At 35.4% G+C, this 20,689-nt stretch overlaps 2 protein-coding genes across 3 annotated transcripts; both read left to right on the top strand.

Annotated features, from left to right (window-relative positions):
• The first annotated feature begins 1,383 nt into the window (after window positions 1–1,383).
• Window positions 1,384–13,791, top strand: LOC108204798 (uncharacterized). Of its 2 annotated transcripts, none has more exons than XM_017374416.2 (14): window positions 1,384–1,539; window positions 2,144–2,841; window positions 5,467–5,548; window positions 5,636–5,692; window positions 8,455–8,510; window positions 8,897–9,131; window positions 10,513–10,599; window positions 10,819–10,893; window positions 11,637–11,720; window positions 12,230–12,294; window positions 12,373–12,613; window positions 12,706–12,794; window positions 13,177–13,291; window positions 13,405–13,791. In XM_017374416.2, exons 2-14 carry the CDS (start codon window positions 2,144–2,146, stop codon window positions 13,444–13,446), a joined length of 1,926 nt encoding a protein of 641 aa, XP_017229905.1. In that variant the 5' UTR covers window positions 1,384–1,539; the 3' UTR covers window positions 13,447–13,791. The 2 variants fall into 2 exon arrangements, with proteins under 2 accessions (XP_017229905.1, XP_017229904.1); XM_017374415.2 differs by having other exon boundaries at window positions 12,364–12,613.
• Window positions 13,792–16,967: 3,176 nt separating this feature from the next.
• LOC108215515 (monooxygenase 2) lies at window positions 16,968–19,311 on the top strand. The gene is made up of 6 exons (XM_017387995.2): window positions 16,968–17,156; window positions 17,456–17,602; window positions 17,717–17,782; window positions 17,986–18,148; window positions 18,248–18,476; window positions 18,616–19,311. Exons 1-6 carry the CDS (start codon window positions 17,083–17,085, stop codon window positions 19,167–19,169), a joined length of 1,233 nt encoding a protein of 410 aa, XP_017243484.1. The 5' UTR covers window positions 16,968–17,082; the 3' UTR covers window positions 19,170–19,311.
• Window positions 19,312–20,689: the final 1,378 nt, after the last annotated feature.

The following is a 20,689-nucleotide window of genomic DNA, read 5'->3' as shown; positions in this document are numbered from 1 at the left end:
TAATCGCGTTTAGCAACGGAATTAACGACGACAAATTCCGTTGCAATACCGCCGTTATGACGAAGCTGCAACGATTTAACAACCGAATTTTTGACGCGAAGTTTAGCGACGAGTGCATTCTGTTGCAAAATCGGTCACCAAAGCCGTCACAATTTTGTTGGAACGGCTGGACGGTTGTTTTCGCGCCAACATTTACGACGGTTTTATTCCGTTGGTAAACTTTCGTCTACCGACCGTTAGAAAAACGTTGTGAGTTTCGTTGTCAAGACTTCTCCAACAAGACGTTGTTGTTCCGTCAGTAGCTAAAGACGGAACTATTTCCGTTGCCAAATTCCATTGCAGTATTCGAAAATTCTAGTAGTGGGATGTGTAATTAGAATGTCAAATTATAAATATTGAAAGTCATGTAAACTACACATGTGAAATGAAGATCAACGCCTAAATTAAGATATCCACGGTAGGAAATAAAGATATTTTTTTAAAAAACTTCCATTATTTAATAAGAATAATTTTTTATTTAGAAAAATGCATATACGAACTTATATATATTTTTCGAAATAAGTAATAATTTATTTTATTAGGAAAAAAAACAAGTCTTAAGTCACGTCTGTCTTTTATCCAAAGGAAAATTGTCCAACATTTTGCTTTTTACGCAAGTCCACTAATAATAGAGATGACAATCAATCAATATGTTTTGCTTTTCACAAAAATCAAATTCGGATAATATTTTTCAAAACCAAACTCGAACATAATCAAATTGAAATCCGAAATTCAGAATCAAACCCGAACCACCAGTTTTCTATTTGGTTCGGTTTGAAGTGAAACTCGAAAATTATATAAAAAATAACATTAGTATTGCTAATATTTTTTTAAATTATTAGCTAAGTGTTATTAATTCAATTTTTAAATTTTTTTTAAGGAATCGACTTGTTAAAACAAAAATGTAGGTTTTGTTTTTATACACAATAAAATAAAACATCATATTTTAATATAAAATTATATGAATTTTATGTTATTTATTTGTATACAAAATTTTGATGATACTTTTCCTTTTTAAAAATATTATTTAATGTTACATTATGTCTTATTTTATAATGAAAAGATAAATATTCTGTATTTTTTTTTCATATTCAAAATTTCAAACATAAAAACTGAACTCATTAACAAATCACAAAAATCGAGTTAGAAAAAAATCATTCGATTGATTCGATGGGATGATTCAAAAAAATTTGTCATCCCTAATTAATATTGTAGAGCCTCGGTTCCTCCCCTCTTTCATAAGCCCACAACAGTTTAATTCAAATTAACATAAAGCCCCATGCTCGCCTATTCCACACACAAAAGGTTTTAAAGGCCCGTTCAGTAAAAGTTGTTAACAGGCCCAATGTTGCTGGGTACAGATACAATCATACAACGAAATGAAAAACTCCATTCAATTCATTTTATTTCAAGCTCATTCGAACACCACCTGAACTCATTACAACTCGTTTACTGACTGGCTTGGTGTTGCGCTTTTCGTTTTCAACCAGTCTCTCTCAGGTAATCACTCTCTTGTCACTCATATCCATGTGTGTATGTGTAAATAGCTCACTTAAATTAGGTTTTTTTTAAATTTAAATGAACATTTAAAACCTAAATTTTGCGTAAACTGTTAAGTATGTGTGTGAGAGAGAGGGGGGGGGGAGATAGCGAGAGTGGGAGAGAGTGGGAGAGAGAGGGGGAGAGAAAGGGAGAGGGAGAGGGGGAGGGGGAGGGGGAGGGAGAGAGGGGGGAGGGGTAGAGAGGGGGGGGAGAGAGAGAGTATGTGCGGTTAGTTACTTACTCGAGCATTGCCCTTGCTGAAATTACGTAACACCGGAATTGTGTGTGTGTGGTTCTGATTGCTGTGATTGAATTTAGTCCTAGTTACTCGAGCATTGCCCTTGCTGAAATTCCTTAAATCAAAGAATTTTTCCTTTTGTGATTTCAATACATACACTTTATAATTTATATATGTATATGTGTGTAGTTGAGTAATTGTATAAACATGTATGTTGGAGTATGTTGAATGGAACTTGAAGTGTCTGTGTTGTAAAGATTTTAAATAAGCCAGCCGGTAAGGATGTCTTAATTAATTTGGATTGTATGTTCCGAATAATATTAGATGGATTTTGACGAGTATGAGTATCTGGAGAAGACTGTTGAAACTGTAGAACCTGAGAAACTGAAGGAGAAAGTGAACACTGATGAGGAAACCGTAAAATCTGAAGGTGGAGAAGGGAGGCAGAGTTCAAAGCACAAAAGTGAAAAGAATGGTGATGATAAAAGTCATCGTTCGAAGCGGGTGAAGTCTGGAGATGAGAAGGGGGATGGTGATAGAGAGAGGAGTGTTCGTGACAAAGAAAGGGGTCATCGGGGCAGGGAGAGGGGTGAGCGTGATAAGGAGAAGGGTGGTCGTGACAGGGAGAGGGGTGATCATGACAGGGAGAAAGGATCATCACGCCATCGTTCGTCTTCAAGGGATGTAGAGAAAAGTGAGAGGGGTAGAAAGAGAAGTACTCGTGAACATAAAGATAGGGAGAAAGACAAAGGAAGGAAGGAGAAGATTGGGAAGGGCAAAGACAGGGACCAGGACCGAGAAAGAGGAGCAGATAAAGAGAAAGATTGTGAACGGGAAAAGAGAGTGCTTAAAAAGGACAATGATAAAGAGAAAGATAAGGGAAGTGGGAGAGAGCGGTCTCAACGGAGTAAAAGCCGCCCAGAAAGACAGAAGGATGAGCCGGATAGAGAGAAGCATCGAGACAAGGAATTAAGAGAAAGAGAGAAAGAGGAGGAATCAAAAGAACCAGATCTCATGATTAGGTAATACAATTATATTTTTCTGTTTGCCTTTTCAATTTGTATGCAGTTCAAATCTAAAACATGGAAATGCATTTTATTTGTTATTAGGAATATTATAGTGTTTACTTGGACCCCTCTTATGTTTTTCCATATTAAATACAATTTTATATTCCATTATTAGGTGTTATTATATACTTGGTAAGTGCTTAACATGCTTGACAAGTTCAAACTTTAAGCCTTCATAAATAATATTTTGATTTTCAGTTTGTTTTGGAAAACCTTGTGTTTTTTGCTTTTAATTTCATAAAGATTATATCAAATATCTCCTTCCCTCTTTTGTTTAAAAATTCAAAAATAAAGTTACTTTGCTGAAACCCCCTCCGCTTTCTATAAACTATGCAACCTTCTGTGCCTTAGTGTCCTAAGTTTTAAAATACAACTAGATTCTGGAAGCTCTTTTGTAGAAATGCTAGTTCTGCCATCGAGGGGTTATGTACTGGCCTTGATAATATAGCAGATTTTGTGTAAATTGTGTGATTATCTTATGTAATAGAAGTAAAAGAGACGTGTAATCATTGTTGAGATAATTTTGACCACCATACAATAGTATTTAGGCTTAATATTAGGAACATTATACATTATACATACGTTATATCCTGGGTTTTATATGTCGGCCTTGCTTAATCAATTTTATTGGGCAATATTGTGCTCTAAGAGTGGCATCACTAAGTATCTGGTGTTCAGTTTATGTAAATGTGTTTCAGTTAAGAGTGTAATGTTGTACACTTGATCTATTACAGTCTAAATTTATTACCTGCTTTGGCTTAATTTTCGTTGACTTCCAAATATAGTAAATATCCTAAACTGTATATACTGAATTCTAGAAATAAAATTTTTCTGAAGATTATTTGAACTGGGTTATGTACATTGTTCTATGAATATTATCTAGTCTGAACTGGTCGTCACAGTTGAGTTTAGACCTAAAGTTCAATTGCTTGATTCTAAGGGTATGGGTTGGAATTGTCTGTAGGAGGGTATCTTTGTACATTAAAGGACATCCAAGTTACCAGTGTTATTTATTTGTTTATTTATATGATAGTTTCTTTTATCAGTTTTTTGGCTCTTTGTGGTCAGATTACTTAGCAATCATTCTAGTACTGTACTTGAATTTGTCTACTTAATGTTATTACTTGCAATAGTTCAAAAGATACAGAATATTGAATGTTAGATTGTGGAAAAATCGCAGATGTACTAGAGCAATCCACAGATGGTCATCCTGGCTTTTAGGTAGGCACAGGAACTCGGGTCATGGGCTTAGATATTCCTACATAGACTCCATGGAATCAACTAATCAGTTTGCATTGCAAGACTGGGTTTGCATTATTGGGGGTCATATTGGTGTGGGGATGTCCTGCTATAACTTTTGTTATCCTCTCCCTGTCAGCCTAGTATCTTAATATTATTTATTCTGTTGCAGAAATGCTGGTGAGGGAATTATGCCTTTGATTTACAGAAGCTTTGCTTGTGGAAATTCAGTGTTCAGCTGACTACAAGAATATTTCTCTTTTGCAGAATTTTTGTTTTTAATTGCTGCAATATGTTTGAGCATCTCATGATGTACACCTGTATATATCACACCGATAGAGACACAATTTATTAAATGTTTTTTCATCATTTTTTGTGGGTTTTTATCGCAACAAATTAGCAAGATATGACAAAATGCCGTAATTTGTTGTTTAATATGCCAATATGGCCTTATGACTTTGGAGGGAATTTTGTGCTATATTTCATTGTGGGAGCCCCAATGAAGTTTAGCACTTTGTTCCACATTACTTTCTGAGTTTTACTTTTTGTTCTTGTCCAAGCTGCCGAACAGAACTAATATTTTGAAAAAAAATTAGCATATTACTTAGAAATCTTAAAAGTTGAATTAGATTTTACATTTCAAGGATTTTGTGTTTCAATCTTTAAGATGTATTACGATATTAGTTTACCGCTACTCAAGAAAAGCATTTTCACCATTTAACAAACATCATTTATCCTTAAAAAAATTTCTTTTTTAATATTAATGGTGAATCTGTTTATCTCTTCCATTACTCGGACTCAAAGAGTGAACTGGTACGGACATTTGGAAGGTCCCAGGTTAATTTATCTCACTACTTTTATTTCTGTGACCTTGATGATGTTGTTCACTATTAATACTGGGTTAGTCAAAGAAGGTGAAAGCCTAGGCAAGCTTATAGAAAACAGTTCATAGTTTCATACCCATTGTCTCCATAGATGCTACTATGGTCTCCAGGTGGCCTTCTTACTTCCATAGAGCTGCTTCCTAATTGAGTAGCTGCGTCAAGGCTCTACCATTCCAACTTTCCATAGTCGCAGGACTGATAACAAGTGCCTTTTACTTTTACCATTGTATATGCATATCGAAGATGTGGTTGCCTTTTGAGTATATATGATTATATACCCTGTAATTATTGTACATGTATCTATATATGGGCCAGAAAAGTTAACAGTTTAAAGTTCTCCCAGCTAATATATTAATGTTCAAAGATTTGTTTCTCTCGTTTCGGTTTCATGCTTAGTTTATACTGATTCCTTTTAGTCAAGCTAGGATAAATGGTTTTCTTGCATTTTAAACTGCAGGAGACCTAAAGAAAAAAGGGAAGAAGTTGTTGAACCAGAGGTTGATCCTGAACGTGATCAGCGGACAGTATTTGCTTATCAGGTATCTACTTGATGGTTGTTAATTGTCTTCAATATTTCACTATTTACTGTCTACTGACTTTGATTCTCCTTGCTCACGATATTGAAGATATGTTTAAAGGCAGATGAAAGGGATGTCTATGAGTTCTTTTCCAGAGCTGGAAAGGTTACGTTCTCTCCTTGCAGCAATACATACTGTAGATGGTTGGTTATAAATAACTTGTGTGTTAATACTTAATAGCTTCCTGTTTAAATAAGCATCCTCTGTATTGAAGTAAAAGAAAGTTATAGTGGATCTAACCAGTTTCATATGTGTATACAATCATTTACAAAAGTCTAAATAATTTTTTCCCGAGTCATGGAGTTGTAAAAGGACCATGCTTCATTGATAAACCTATTATTTCTATATTTGTTCTTTCTTTCAAAATTATTTTTAGCAAGTTTTGGAACAAGGACACAATATTCAAATCAAACCTTTTGCTTGGTGCAATGCCAAATTATCTACTCGCTCTTATGGGTTTGAACAGCAATGAACAGTCTCTAAGTGAAAAATAAGGGTACGGCTGCGTACTTTGGGGTGTTCAATAGACCATGCTAATCTGGGAGTCTTTCTGCCCAAAATTCGAGTAATGCGACTTTGTGATGTCCATGGTTACAATTACATTCCTAATGTACTATGTCTAATAGTGCAACTAGGAATGAACATTGATCATGTATTATTAGTTGACGAAGAAGTCTTGTTTCCAAAATGACTGCGAGGAAGCATTCAATCAGATAAAGTGCGAGAGTCACAGATGCGATGGGGGTGACAATTTCGGGTAATGGGTTGGGTTTGTTGTATAGTGTACCTGGTCCTGTTTTTGGGTCTACCCCAACCCAACCTGAAACTGTTTAAAAATTTCAATGCCCACCTGTTAATGTACCTAGTCAACCGGAAAATGACCCTTTTTGACCCGAAAATTCTAAAAATTAATTATTTTAATAAATTAAAATGATTTTTAATTATAAAAAGAACTTAATGTGAATAAAATAATTTAAATGATATGTACATATAAGACAAATGTATATAGTTGTGTAATCAGTAATGCAAACTTTTATATTATAATATAATAATATCAGGTCGAGTTTGGGTATTTCGGGTCAACGCGAACCCAACCCGAGTTCCTCGGGTAAAATGGCTAACCTGAATCTGACCTGAAACCCAAGACCCTTGCAGTTTTTTTTCCGTTTCGGGTCGTGGCAAGTGGCAATTTTTGCCACCTCCAGTGAGGGGGGGGGGGGGGGGGGGGGTGTTAGCTTTTCTGTTCTTTTGCTTTGCTGTATTCATTTTATTGGAACCAAAACATTCTTTGTAATCCACTGTAAGTACTTCCTCCGTCCCATTTTAACAGTTTTTGATTTTTTTACACGTATTTTAAGGTGTTAAAGAAATCACATCTAAATATAATTATTCTTTATAAAATTTGTATCAAATAAAAGTTTAGAATCTAAACTTTTATCTGATATAAGGATTGAATTTTTTAATTGAGTGTAGATATTTTACACCTTAATATACGTGTCAAAAAATCAAACATCAGTTAAAATGGGACAGAGGGAGTATGTTTTTTTAATTAATATATATTTGTATATTATTAGGATCCTTCTGGTTAATTCCATTGTAATAGGTCACTGACATGAAAAGGTATTCTCCCGTATGAATCAGCCCTAATTTGTTTAGGTTACAATAGGATTATGATTAGGATGGTTTATTATATGAAAGGAAAATCAAGTGATCCTTATCCCGACAGTGTTTTTTCCCCTTGATGTGAGGAGGTTTCGGATTATGTTGGATATGTTGCAAGTCTTATCTGATCTCTTCAACCAAAAATGTTTCAGCTTAGAAAGTCATTCTTACGTTTTTCAAGATGTATAAAGTTATGTAAAGTGATTACTGTTCACAAACTTAAATTGCCATAATCAAGTATAATACAATATAAAAGATAACAAATCAGCGTAACGCTCAATAAAAAGTAACCAGAATAAAAAATTTGGTAATATTATATCAATGTAAATGATTTGAAGAGCATATATTTTTGCTCTACTAATAATTTTGTTGTCAGTTTATTGCTTAAATAACATTTTAAATATGTATGCATCACATCTGATTGTTTTAGACTTTTAGTTACAAAAGAGGAAGATTGACATATTATGAAAATTCAGGTATTGTTTGTTTAACAACATAGATTGAGAAAATCATTGTCAACCTAAATATTTGGTGTTCAAACTTCGCATGCATAGAGAAGATAAACTACTTCATTGATTTCATGACAAACCATGATTGTTATCATATAGAAAATATCTTCTTCTAGAACACTGCACGATTATTTGGAGGTTATGGAATGTAATCATAGTATACAACATAATTAGGAGTATAAATGAGCACGCAATCACATATAAATGGATAATATAGCAAAACAATATATGTGTGTGTGTGTGTGTGTAGGGCAATAATATATAAACTTTCAAGATAAGAAATTAAAAACTTACTATGATTAACAACTAATATCGTAAATTCAAAATATTCAAGTTTAAGATTTAGTACAGACCTCCATCTTTACTGCATTAACTCCCAATATATATAATTTAGCAATTTATATCCTGTTTGTTTATATATTGGCTGTGCTGAGTTTTGATAATGTGTGATAGTTTCAATCAGAATATGCTAAATGTTTTTTGCTAAATACAAAGTATGCTATTTTGCTTGCATAACACAAATTACTTGTTCTCGGTGTGAATATTTCAAGTCCTTGTAATTAAGACTCAAGAAACTTGTTTTGCTTCAGCTCTACCCTTACATATAACAATGGTCAATTATTATATCTTTGAGAAATGGGCTAGACTGGGTGATTTCTCAGTACAACTTATTATGTTTGTTTTTTCTTAATATAGGTTCGAGATGTCCGCCTCATAATGGACCGCAATTCCAGACGCTCAAAAGGAGTTGGGTAATATTAATGTTTTTGCAGTGATTTATGATGAAATAAATACCTGCTGCTTTAGAAGAGTACAATATGCATCCTTGTTATATATGCATCATCTCAATGGAATGAATGTTGTACCTACCATCTGGCAGGCAGATACTTTTTTCAAGTAAAGCTGTCTTCATTGTGAACTCTGTTCTATGTGTCTACAATAAAATGCAAAATTAGCTGATATTCTTCATCCCGGATAAAAAAATATAATGCAAAGTAATGTACTAATGATAGAATGTATCATTTCAATTGAATTGTTTTGTTAAATCAAAAGTGAGATATATGTGTGTGTGTAACTTTACATCCTATGGTGGTTTAGATGTCATACTTATAGTAAGTTCGCCTGTTTGTCTCTGCAGTTATATTGAATTTTATGATGCAATGTCCGTTCCCATGGCAATAGCTTTATCTGGTCAGACACTTCTCAGCCAACCGGTGATGGTTAAGCCATCAGAAGCTGAAAAAAATCTTGTACAGTCTACTACATCTGCAGCTGGTGGTCCAGGTGGGGGAATAGTTCCATATTCAGGCGGAGCTAGAAGGTTGTATGTTGGTAATTTGCATTACAACATAAGAGAAGATCAACTTCGTCAGGTATGTTTATAATTTTAAAAAGGAGACATGTAAACAGCAGTTAGTAGGGACACGGATATTGGCACAACAAATGTGTTATTCATGATATAAGCATGGAAAGTGAATCTATATACCTGAAGTATTAGAATTGGGTCCTGGTGTTTATTTTTGCCACCAAAGCTTGAGCAAAACTCATGCTTGATTTACTTGAAAGCTAAAAGTGATTGTTTCTAAACTGTACGCTCCACAGGTTATGGTGCTGTCTTCTTTTGAGCTAGTCAGATCATTATCATAATTGTAGAAGAACAGTTCTTGGGTTTATGCTCTCTTGAGGAACAAATTTTGTTTAGTACTCCCTCCGTCCCCCTAGGTAGTTTACCTTGGTGGACGAGAGTTTGACACACATTCTAATGCTCCGAGAAAACATAGTTTCGTAACTTTATTCTAATCTTTTTTGTTTTTGAATAAAATTTGATGTTTGAACTTTTATACACAAAAAGAAAATATTAAAAGTAAGTTACGGAACTATGTTTTATAAGAGTCTTAAAATGCGTGTCGAGGAGTGGAAAAAACTGTAAAGAAATGAGAGGGACGGAGGGAGTAGTTAATTTATGTGACTACTTGTGCTATCTTTCCTTGATAGTCCAAATTAATGGTTATGGTGGTCTTATTAGCATTTGCAGTTGTATGATAATACTTGTATCTCTGGAAAACTTGTTTAAGACCTAGGTTTGCCTGTGCATCGGTGTGATATATAGAAATGAACATCATCATAAAAATACGGGCGTTAAGAATTCTATTAGCTATTTATGCCAGCAATCAGTTGAGATTTACAAGTTTATGTCGTTACTGTTGTGAGTAGCTTGAAAAACATGCTTTTAGAAATGCCTCCCAAATACTTGCACTTGCTCTATAAGTTGTGTTGATGCTGGTATTAAAACTTAAGGGACCAGGGAGTGTTTATAGTTTTTCAACAACAAAAAGGTAAAACAGCTTCCTTCGGTATGTTAATGCACTTCACACTTCATACTGTAATATTTTTCATAGATGGACTGTTTTAGCACAAGAATTACTGTTCTGCACTTTTTGCATGTATTGTTCCATAAGGTTGTGAAGTGCAGAATAGTGTTTCTTAGTGTTCTCCTGTTCTCCGTAGGATTGGATCCTATGTATATATCTTACATGATGTATTTATCTACCTATCTCATGCTAAACAGGTGTTTTATCATGCCATTTGTCTGATTTTCCTTTAACTCATTGGACCAATATGTTTGTTATTGCCACCTTGCCTTGTGATACATTTTCTTCCGAGATAACCGTATTGCACTTCTAACTTCCATTTTTAATACTATGCTATTCCAGTTGGGCATAACTTGATACACATCTCATTTTTTCTGTTCAGGTTTTTGAATCATTTGGCTCTGTAGAGCTGGTGCAGTTGCCTCTTGACCAGGTGACTGGGAATGGCAAAGGTTATGGTTTTGTTCAGGTGCGTATTGTGGCGGCTTTGCTTAGTGACCGCAGGGATCTGTTACTCTGTTTGTGTTGTTTTTAAGTTGCAAGACATTAGCTGCTTTTTTAAGGATAACACTATATCAGGGATGTTAACAACCGGGCTTTATGTGAACTGAGTGCAATTTGAACTGGTACAAGTGCGTATGAATTAAGTATTACCTTTGCATCTAATTTTGTGTTTGCTTTATTACAGTTTGCACGTCTTGAAGATGCCAGAGCTGCAGAAAGTTTAAATGGACAACTGGAAATTGCAGGTCGAGCAATAAAGGTGATTCTAGTTTAAATTTCTATACATGCATGCATTTACGTTTTTGCAAATAATTGGATCTCAAAATTCACGCGTTTTTGTTAGTGTGAGACAAGTTCCGGCTACCAGCTAAGACAGAAATGTTACTTAGACACTGACTATTCTATACATAAGCAAATGCCTCTGAAGACAGTTCCCTTTGCTAGCTAATGCTCTCAGTTAACTTTTGCTAATAAAATTATAGTTATGTAATTAGTATTTCATCATTGGGTTTTTTGATAGAGTCCCGAGATTTGTATTTTCGAGATTGATCCCAGTAATTGAAAGATGGAAGAAAGAAGTCTATATCAAAAAATTTCTTGCATGCAAGTTACAAAAAATATAACTACTTGCTAAAACTGTGTCATCTTGGATAATTTCTAATCAAGGTAAAGCACACAACAGATTGATCTTTTGTTTTACTCAAATTTGGTATTATTTAGTTTTAGAAATCAACGACTGGGACCAACTAAAACACATTAAATAAGAACGTTGGATGTGAAATCTTGCCCTGCAAAATTTTGTTTCTGGGGAAAGTTATGATTTAATTCTAAAATACTGGTTAAGGTTTTATTTATATACAACGTAAAATATTCCAAATCATCGTGGAATACTTCTAGTGAAGTGTATTCCTAGAATGTTTGTTTGTATACATAATGGACTTCAGGGCGTTGGTGTTCACTGATAATCTTCATTGTATGAATGTATGTTGTTTCCGTGTGTAGGTGTCCGCTATTACTGATCAAGCTGGCATGCAAGATGTTGGGGCTAATCCTGGCGACTTTGATGATGATGAGGGTGGTGGCTTGGTCGGTCTTTATCTTTTGATGTTTTTGAATGAACTGGACACTACTAGTGCATTTTCAAATTATTCTGTTTGTTAGCTCTGTATATGTTTTTGCATGCTGCAATCGGTTTAAAAAATCGCATGTGCTAAACAGTGGATATATCTTTTAGATTTATGATGTAAGTATGTTGACACCTAATCCATATCATCTGCCAAAGTGTTTCAGCGACTTCTGTTCATACAACTCTTTTTAGGTCCCCTTGATTCTGGTGGCACTTCAATATTATGTGACCCATAGAAATAATCAACTTATGTAAGATTATGAGTTTCGTTACATGCTTTCTAGTCTGCTTCTTAAGTTTAAGAAAGTTCCATACTAGGGTATTCAATTATGATTTTCTTCATGGTTTTATGGCCTTACCTATACATGTATTTCTAAAGGTACTGCACTATATCTAATTTAAAAGAAATTGTGTTAAGTGACTTAATCTTGTCCTTGATCAATGCTGACCTTGCTTATTTCTATTTCAGTCCCTCAATGCACGCTCTCGTGCAATTCTTATGCAGAAATTGGATCGCAGTGGTACCACCTCAAGGTTTGGAATCTACATGACTATTGCTTACTTGGTTGTTTTTCATAAATTAAATTTCTTACAATGTTGTAGTGTTACCAGTATATTGGGAATTCCTGGTGTTAGTACCCTTGGCTCATCCCAGCCAGAAACATCGCTACCTGGGACTGCCTCGACAGTTTCTTCCCTTGTCAATCCTCTTGCCCAGGCTCCGGTTCCTCCCCTTGCAGGGTTGCTGGCTGCAGGTTCTTCAGTTCCTACGGTCAATGTTCCCTCTTTTGATATTGTTGGTGTGCCTAGTGAATGTCTATTATTGAAGAACATGTTTGATCCAAACTCAGAGGTTGTCACTGCAAAGTTTGTTAAGATTCCTGTATGTTTCTAGAGCATTCCTCTAACAAATTTCTATTCCTATACTTTATGAACTCTTTGCAGTCCGAACCGGATTTTGATCTGGATATAAAAGAAGACGTTCAGGAAGAAAGTTCAAAATATGGCACACTCAAGCATATATACGTGGACAAGTAAACTTCCTTACTGCTCCCTGCATGATGTGTTATATATTCGTATAAACTATAGTTATGTGGTGTTTCATGTGGGAACATTTAAAGACTTAGAGATAAGCTACAGCACTAGGCATGCCAACAACACTATATTCTATTAATAACATGTACATTAATAGACACTTGAGAGTTGAGGCAATACATTCGATTATAGACTCACCCCAAGCAAAGGAATTAAGAAGATTATGTGTTCATGCAATTATTAGAAGTAAAATACACTGAAGTTTACCTCGACACATTATTTTTGTCAATGTTTTGATATTTTACCATCAAGTGAATATTCCAAGTAAAACTACTATAGCTGCTGCACACATACTTAAAAAATTTCCTGATGCAATAATAGGAATACTGCTGGGTTTGTGTACTTGCGATTTGATAATACTGAAGCTGCAGTAAGTGCTCAGCGTGCTCTTCATGGAAGATGGTTTGCTGGGAAGATGATCACAGCAACATTCATGGTAATTTAAAATTCTTTTAGCTATAAACAATTACAGTAACATTTTTGTGATTGATTTTTTTTTTTTAAATATCGAAACAAACATCAAATAACCTAAAACTGATAATTTTGCAGTTGCCCCAGAACTACGAGTCCAGATTTCCTGATAGCAGATGACATGAAGAGAGAGCCTATGTATCCAAGTTAATGTGTCCGAGACGAGAACTTGCAGTATCTATTTATGAAACAGACAACTACCTTTGAGCATACTCGGAGACATGTTGTCTCAGTAGAAGAAATTTTGGTTTATTGATGTTGATTTTTAAGAGGTTAGTAAATGTGGGACCCCGGGACCTGCAGGGCAACAAGGTTCACTACAGAAATTTGCAAAGTAGCTCTTGCTCGATGTTTCAATTCTGTTGTCCAAACTGTTGTGATGTAAATGAGTTTTGCAGTTTTGTGGATTTAAGTTCTGTAATATATTTAAAGTTGTGCTGCAGTCGGTGGCATATTCTTATCCTATCCCCAGGGCCGTTCCATACAATCATCTTCTACTTATAGCTATATATATCTTTAGTTTAATTATATTTTGTGAGGGCAAATTTTGGGTATATTTGTTTTTTCTCAAGCATACCATAACGGTAGATATGCTATCAACAGTAGTTAGTTGCACATAACTTTGCTGTAACGGTTTAGCCAGAACTGTGTGGTCTGAGTTTCAGTCTGCTTTCGGTGCTCAATAAGCACCAAAATTTAATTTTTGGTGTAGATGAACAAAAAAGCAAGTTTGTTGTCTTAAGTAAATTAATGAAAAATAAATTAAATTAGTGGCTCATACAGTCATACTCATTAGGGCTTATTATCGATGCACCTATCGTCACTCGCAAGGCTGTTTGGCTACGAAGCAAGTTCAAAAATCAGATGATGATTCATCACTTGTTCAAGTAACATATAAAGGAAGTCATACTTGCAAACAAGGTTCAGAGTCTTTAAGCATCAAGTATATGTTGCTAATTGTACTTAAAAAGTTTAACTGACTTTTTTGTCCAGAGCAGAGGTTTGAAGACGCTCTGGCAATTGCTAATTGTTCCCTTTATGCAAACTAGGCACCTTTTCTTTTTCTCACGTAATTTTTTTTTTCAGTTATGATATGCTGAAAAGTTATGCATGACTATTAATTGAGCCATGGTGTCAAGGTATCGCCCTTTAGGTATCCTTTACGCATAATAGTTTTGAATAAATTGTTTCACAAATTATTTTTTTTAGTTTTTTTTAACGTAACCCGCAGCCGCCGCTATCCTTCGGGTGCGCGTAAACCCTAAGCGCGACCAGCTCTGAAGCAGGAGGCATAATCACGAATTCTGCTCTTTTCGGGAGTCGAACCTGTGACCAAGAGGATACATGTCCCCTCTTTAACCAACTGAACCAACCCATAATCACGAATTCTGCTCTTTTCGGGAGTCGAACCTGTGACCAAGAGGATACATGTCCCCTCTTTAACCAACTGAACCAACCCTTGCGGGTTGTTTTACAAATTACCGGCCACTTTGTTTTAGATGATCATGATTTTAATTAATCTATCATTGTTTATGTTTTTTTTAGTCAGAAAATTTATTTTTTTGAGAAAAATTATTTTTTGACATATCTTTCATGGAATATATTTTACAGGGAAAAATATATTTTATGAATAATATTTTCTGTTGAAGATAAAACGAGTCTGCTCGAGAGTTGTAATCTTCTGAAGTACACGCATAATTATTATTTATTATCTTGTAAATCTCGCATCTCCGGAACAAAACGCCACCAATCATGCAAAATGAAGGAGTAAAGAGCAACAAGCAGAGTAATCTCACATATGGCTCATCCACCGCCAGGACTCAGGAGGGCCTGCGCGAGTTAAAAAAATAATTGCACCCACAAGATAATATATTCTTGAGTAAATGATAAAATGGTGGCTGTAGTTTTCCAAATTTTACAAAATGTTGGCTGAAGTTCAAAAACTACAGATTGGTGGCTGAACTTTACCTCCATCTTTTAATAAGGTGGCTGCCGTCAAGGTCTGTTAAATCTGACCGTTAAAGTCCAAAAAAAATAAGAAAGATTAAGGGTAAAAACGGGTTTTAACACAAATTTATGCACAAACAGCTGCCCATCTAATATACACAAGATTCATGAGCATGGTTTTCGGCTTGGGGATTTTGTGGCTGTGTGTTTGGGAAACGCAGGAGGCGCTTGCTCCGTCAATTGAATCAAGACCCATCTCTCTGATCACAAACCAAACCACCTCATCTTCTCTGAATTCTCTTGGGGTTTTGGGGTTGATTTTTTCAGGTTTAGAGAGTCCTGTTTTGAATTACAGAGGAATTGATGATTCGGTGAATAGTGTAGTGGCTGGGTTAGGGACTGGAGTGATTAATTAAGAGAATGAGCCAATTGGAGTTAGGGTGCTTACTCGGAAGAGGTTTTGGAAAGGGTTAAGCCTTGGCGAGGATTTGTTTCTGGGAAAGAATAGCACCCACTAGATGGTAACACTGGCTCAACAGGCTGTAACATCGAAGCAGGAGGCAACTGATTTTAAAAGCCATTGTGATCTCTCGAGATGAGCCTTGGCGTGATTGACGTTGTGTGAGTGCTTGAGAAGAAGAGTTGATATGTGGAGTCGCGTCTTGACAATGACAATCGGGAGGAACCCAGCTTTCACCCTTACTTTTTTCTTATCTCTCCTCTCTTCTCCGATAAATCTGCCTATTCCCACAACCCTTGTGCCACTCCTTCCATGGCTCTGAACATCCTACCAAAACCCGCTTTTACCCTTGTTTTTTTATTTTTTTTAGAGTTAACGGAGCAAATTTAACGGAACTTAACGGCCGCCACCTTATTAAAAAGCGGAAGCAAACTCCGACCACCATTTTGTAATTTTTGAAGTCCAGCCAATATTTTGTAAAATTTAGAAAACTACAGTCACCACTTTGTCATTTACTCTATATTCTTTTCTAAACTGCAAATTACTACTGATAAACGTGTATGATGTCTTAAATTCATACAAAGAGTAAAACTTGCACTTTTTTTCTTCTATTTAATGGCGGCTGGAGTAGGACATAATATTCAATATTTGTTGGGTAAATAATGTGCATTTGAGTCAAGAAGAATACTCTGTTTTGGACAGTGCACTACAAGGTCTTACCTTGCCCGGCACAAATGCACAACGAATGCCACTCGGGGTTACTTTTGTTTTCTCAGTTGTTCCAATTCTATTAATATGAATATTTTTTGAATACTACTGTCCCCTTAAAATTTAAATATATATCATAATTAAAATTTTCCCTAATATATGTCTTAATACAATATCGCTCGACGAGTCAACGTATTTCAACATATGCATCTTACATGCAGATGCCATCATTTAATATGTGGACAATTTTTTTCCATCTTTTTATACCAATATCCTAACATACACTCAACTTGGATTTTAGTCATTCGCAAATATAGGTTCAGGGTTGGGAGCACATATATTTTGGCTGGTGTGGAGTAGCATTCGATGATATATTCTTTTAGCAAGTAAAAACAAAATAGTCTGGAGTACTAGTGTGAACTGTGCATGAAGAAAATAATACGTAAGGCCTGTCATCACCACCATAATAATTCATATCTTAGTTTATTCTTATTGTTTCTGCCAGGGACCATATCTTATCTCCTATATAACTGCATATTCTGTTCCAGTGTTCAAAACACACACTGACACTGTGACACACACAAACAAGCTTCTTATACTTCTTGTTGCTTGCTTGCTCTCTCAATAACATAGCGAATACAATGGAAATCACTGAAGACATTGTGATTGTCGGAGGTGGGATCGCTGGTCTTACAACTTCCTTGGGACTTCACAGGTCTCTTTAATTTACACACATTAATTTTGCACACATTTCTATCAGATTTCCAATGGAAGAAAACTACTAGTATAAATATATCGGATTTTCTAGTGTGTGCCCATGACAGACACTAACAATCATTTTTTAGCTATAGGGTGGATTCCTATTGGCTTATGTCCTATTAATAATGGTGGCCCTCTGCATACACAAAAATCCTCACCAATCAAAATCTCCCACATGTGTAAAAAAGTCATTGTTAGCATGTGCCCATGGACATACACTAGAAAGATCCTATATATATACTTCTGTTTTTGTAGATTGGGAATTAGGAGCATGGTACTGGAGTCGGCAGATAGTTTGAGAATTACAGGATTTGCATTCATGGTGTGGAGTAATGCCTGGAAGGCATTGGAAGCCTTAGGCATTGCTGATTCCATTCGTCGACAGCATAAACAGCTTCAAGGGTATACATGACTGTTTCATTTATCCTTTCTTTCGCATTCGTCGGGAAAGTTAATTTCACTGATAAAGTTTACTCAACGCGTGTCTGTTTTTTAACCATGATATTTTGAGTGCAGGGTAGTGGCTACCTCCTTAGAGACAGGTGCTGCCTCAGAATTGTCATTTGAGCCAAGTGCAACTCAGTAAGATTGCCGATTTGTCATGTTCGTTTAGTAGAAACTAAATTTTCTCCAAAGTACATAAGGATAATTTGTATGCAGTATTTGATCTGTGGCTATTGGTTTGTAGGTTGTGTTTAGAGTTTGTAATAGAACATGACCCCGTGTATGTTTGGGTTGGTTTCTTGGTTTTAATTTTGTTGAATGCTTGAATTGCAAACATGTAGGAAAGGGCATGAAGTAAGGTGTGTGAAAAGGAAGATATTGATGGAAACTCTTGTCAAGGAACTGCCTAGTGGTACTATTAGGTTTTCCTCCAAGGTTGTATCTATTGAGTCCGGACACATAAAACTACTTCATCTTGCTGATGGAACCATTATCAAAGCTAAGGTGCTATATATGTTCACACACACACACACAAGTACCCAATATTAGAATGCCGACCCGTATATTCTTACTAAAGCCTTTGTCGTAACTTGTCAATGGAAGGTGTTGGTTGGATGTGACGGGGTGAACTCAGTGGTGGCAAAATTCTTGGGACTGGAAAAACCGGCTTTTGCAGGCCGGTCTGCCTTTAGGGGATATGCAGATTTCGATGATGCTCATGAGTTTGAGCCCAGATTTGTGCAGTATTTTGGTCAAGGTGTCAAATATGGATTCCTTCCATGTGATGATCACACTGTTTATTGGTTCTTCACTTACACCCCCTCTCGAAATGGTATATAAACTCAACATCTCACAACCTTATTTGATGCCATTGGATCCTCTTATGTCTAGAAATACTAGTCTTATTTACTGACTAATTTATCACAAAAGGTCTCTCTAAATTATTTGATGCACTTCTCTCTTTGGTGCAGACAGGGAGATGGAAGAGGATACACACAACATGAAGCAATATGTCTTGGACAATCTTGGAGAAGTACCAGAAAAGATAAAAAGTGTTATAGAAACTACTAAACTTGATGGTATTGTATCCTCTCCATTGAGGTTTAGACACCCATGGGAGTTGCTGTGGGGAAATATTCACAAAGACAATGTTTGTGTAGCTGGTGATGCTCTCCATCCAATGACACCGGATCTAGGACAAGGCGGATGTTCAGCATTGGAGGATGGCATTGTTTTAGCTAGGTGTTTGGGCGAGGCCTGGAAGAAAAAATCGAATGGCAAAGAGGGGGAGGGAAGTGAGGATAATGAAGGTATGAGGATCAAAATGGGATTGAAGAAGTATGCAAATGAGAGGAAATGGAGAGGCTTCAGTCTCATTAGTACAGCTTATTTGATTGGGTTTTTGCAGCAAAGTGATGGGAAGTTGATCAGCTTTGTTAGAGATAAATTGTTGGGTGGATTATTGGCAGGGCTGCTAATGAAGAGAGCTGACTTTGATTGTGGAAATCTCAGTGCCACTGCTTGAGGAGTATTTATTTACAGTATTGTGTAGTCAACTTGTAATTTGGATGTCCTTAATAAGAAGATGGAATGTTGTGTGTCAGTTTTATTTCCAGCTAAATTTCATTGCTCAATGAATGAAAAATGTTTACATCTTCTGAATTTCATACCAATTTAGTTCATATACTATAAATTCATCATAAACTGATTTTATTACTTTTCATTTAAGGAATTGATTTGTAAGAATATTCCTACTAGGATTTATTAACAGTGTATCTGTATCATCATACACCAACTATAGCATACATGTTCATCTTTCATATCAGACACCCATACGTCTCTTGAGTATAACTTAAAAATTTTAAGACTTCAATATACACCCTTTTTTAATACTATGCAAGTATATTTTTTAATACTATGCAAGTATATTTTAACTTGCATTATTGATCATTTTGTTAAATAGGTGTGCGGTTGAGTGATCCATGTATGTTCTTTCTTTACGTGACTGAATTTTATGAAACTGTGAGGGGTGTCTGGTTCATGCCGGCAAAAGAGAATGGAATCTAGAATGGAAAATGAGGCAAAGAAAATGAATGATCATAAATTGTTCTACCGTTTTGGTTCTGATCCAAAACTGGAACGGAAAATCTTGTGATTACTGTTGTTTGTGGAAATTTTGGAAGATTCTTTAGACGATCTCTTTTGACTATGTCTTGAACAAATTCAATACTACGAGCAATCAGTAATGTGTTAGATCGTACTTCTCCAACACCTTAAGTGTGCAGACAAATAGCATAAAAACTACTCCCTCTGTCCCATTTTAACTGATGTTTGACTTTCTAGCACGTATATTGAGATGTAAAAAAACAATATCTACACTCAATAAAATAATTCAATTCTTATATCAAATAAAAGTTTATCAAATAAAAGTTTAGAACCTAAACTTTTATTTGATATAAATTTTATAAAAAAATATTATGTTTAGATGTGATTTTTTTAACATCTTAAAATACATGTAAAAAAGTCAAAAGCAGTTAAAATGGGACGGAGGGAGTATACTGTTATATTTGAGATATCTCAAGACTGTCCTGTGTGTACAATTCAGAGGCACTATACGACTTGAAATAATACTAGCAGTAACTTAATAACTTCAAACTTCAATAAACAGCTACTTAACTAGTGATCAACTTGGTGAATACGTTATCGCAAAAAAAAACATGGTAGCCCAACAAGAGAATTTCTACAAAATGCTCATCATAGTGTCAATTAACTCGAATTACAAACAAGAATGTTGATCTTCCACTTTAATTAATCATTTGGCTAGCAGGCACTACGCTACACTACTGCTTAACCATTAACCAAAACTTACTAATCACTGTATTAGACAAAAAAGATTTGTACACACTAACATACCAAAATGGCTTCAGCATACAAACATCGAATAAAAGTCGCCAAAAAACCAGTCTTCATCCAACACTTGACAAAATGACACTAATCCCATCACCCAAGTGAGACTCAGCCGATCAATTAGCTATGCATTTATCC

Source organism: Daucus carota, chromosome 1, assembly GCF_001625215.2.
Source record: "Daucus carota subsp. sativus chromosome 1, DH1 v3.0, whole genome shotgun sequence".
Lineage (NCBI taxonomy): Eukaryota > Viridiplantae > Streptophyta > Magnoliopsida > Apiales > Apiaceae > Daucus > Daucus carota.
The sequence above is the reverse complement of the archived record's forward strand: the minus strand, read 5'-3'. Positions and strand labels throughout refer to the sequence as shown.

Coding starts and splice junctions, on each gene's coding strand:
- LOC108204798 (XM_017374415.2), top strand. CDS start 2,144: ATGGATTTTGACGAGTATGAGTATCTGGAGAAGACTGTTGAAACTGTA. Junction 11,721..12,229: donor ATGATGAGGGTGGTGGCTTG/GTCGGTCTTTAT, acceptor TTTCTATTTCAG/TCCCTCAATGCACGCTCTCG. Junction 13,292..13,404: donor TGATCACAGCAACATTCATG/GTAATTTAAAAT, acceptor ATAATTTTGCAG/TTGCCCCAGAACTACGAGTC.
- LOC108215515 (XM_017387995.2), top strand. CDS start 17,083: ATGGAAATCACTGAAGACATTGTGATTGTCGGAGGTGGGATCGCTGGT. Junction 17,603..17,716: donor CAGCATAAACAGCTTCAAGG/GTATACATGACT, acceptor TTTTGAGTGCAG/GGTAGTGGCTACCTCCTTAG. Junction 17,783..17,985: donor TTTGAGCCAAGTGCAACTCA/GTAAGATTGCCG, acceptor GCAAACATGTAG/GAAAGGGCATGAAGTAAGGT.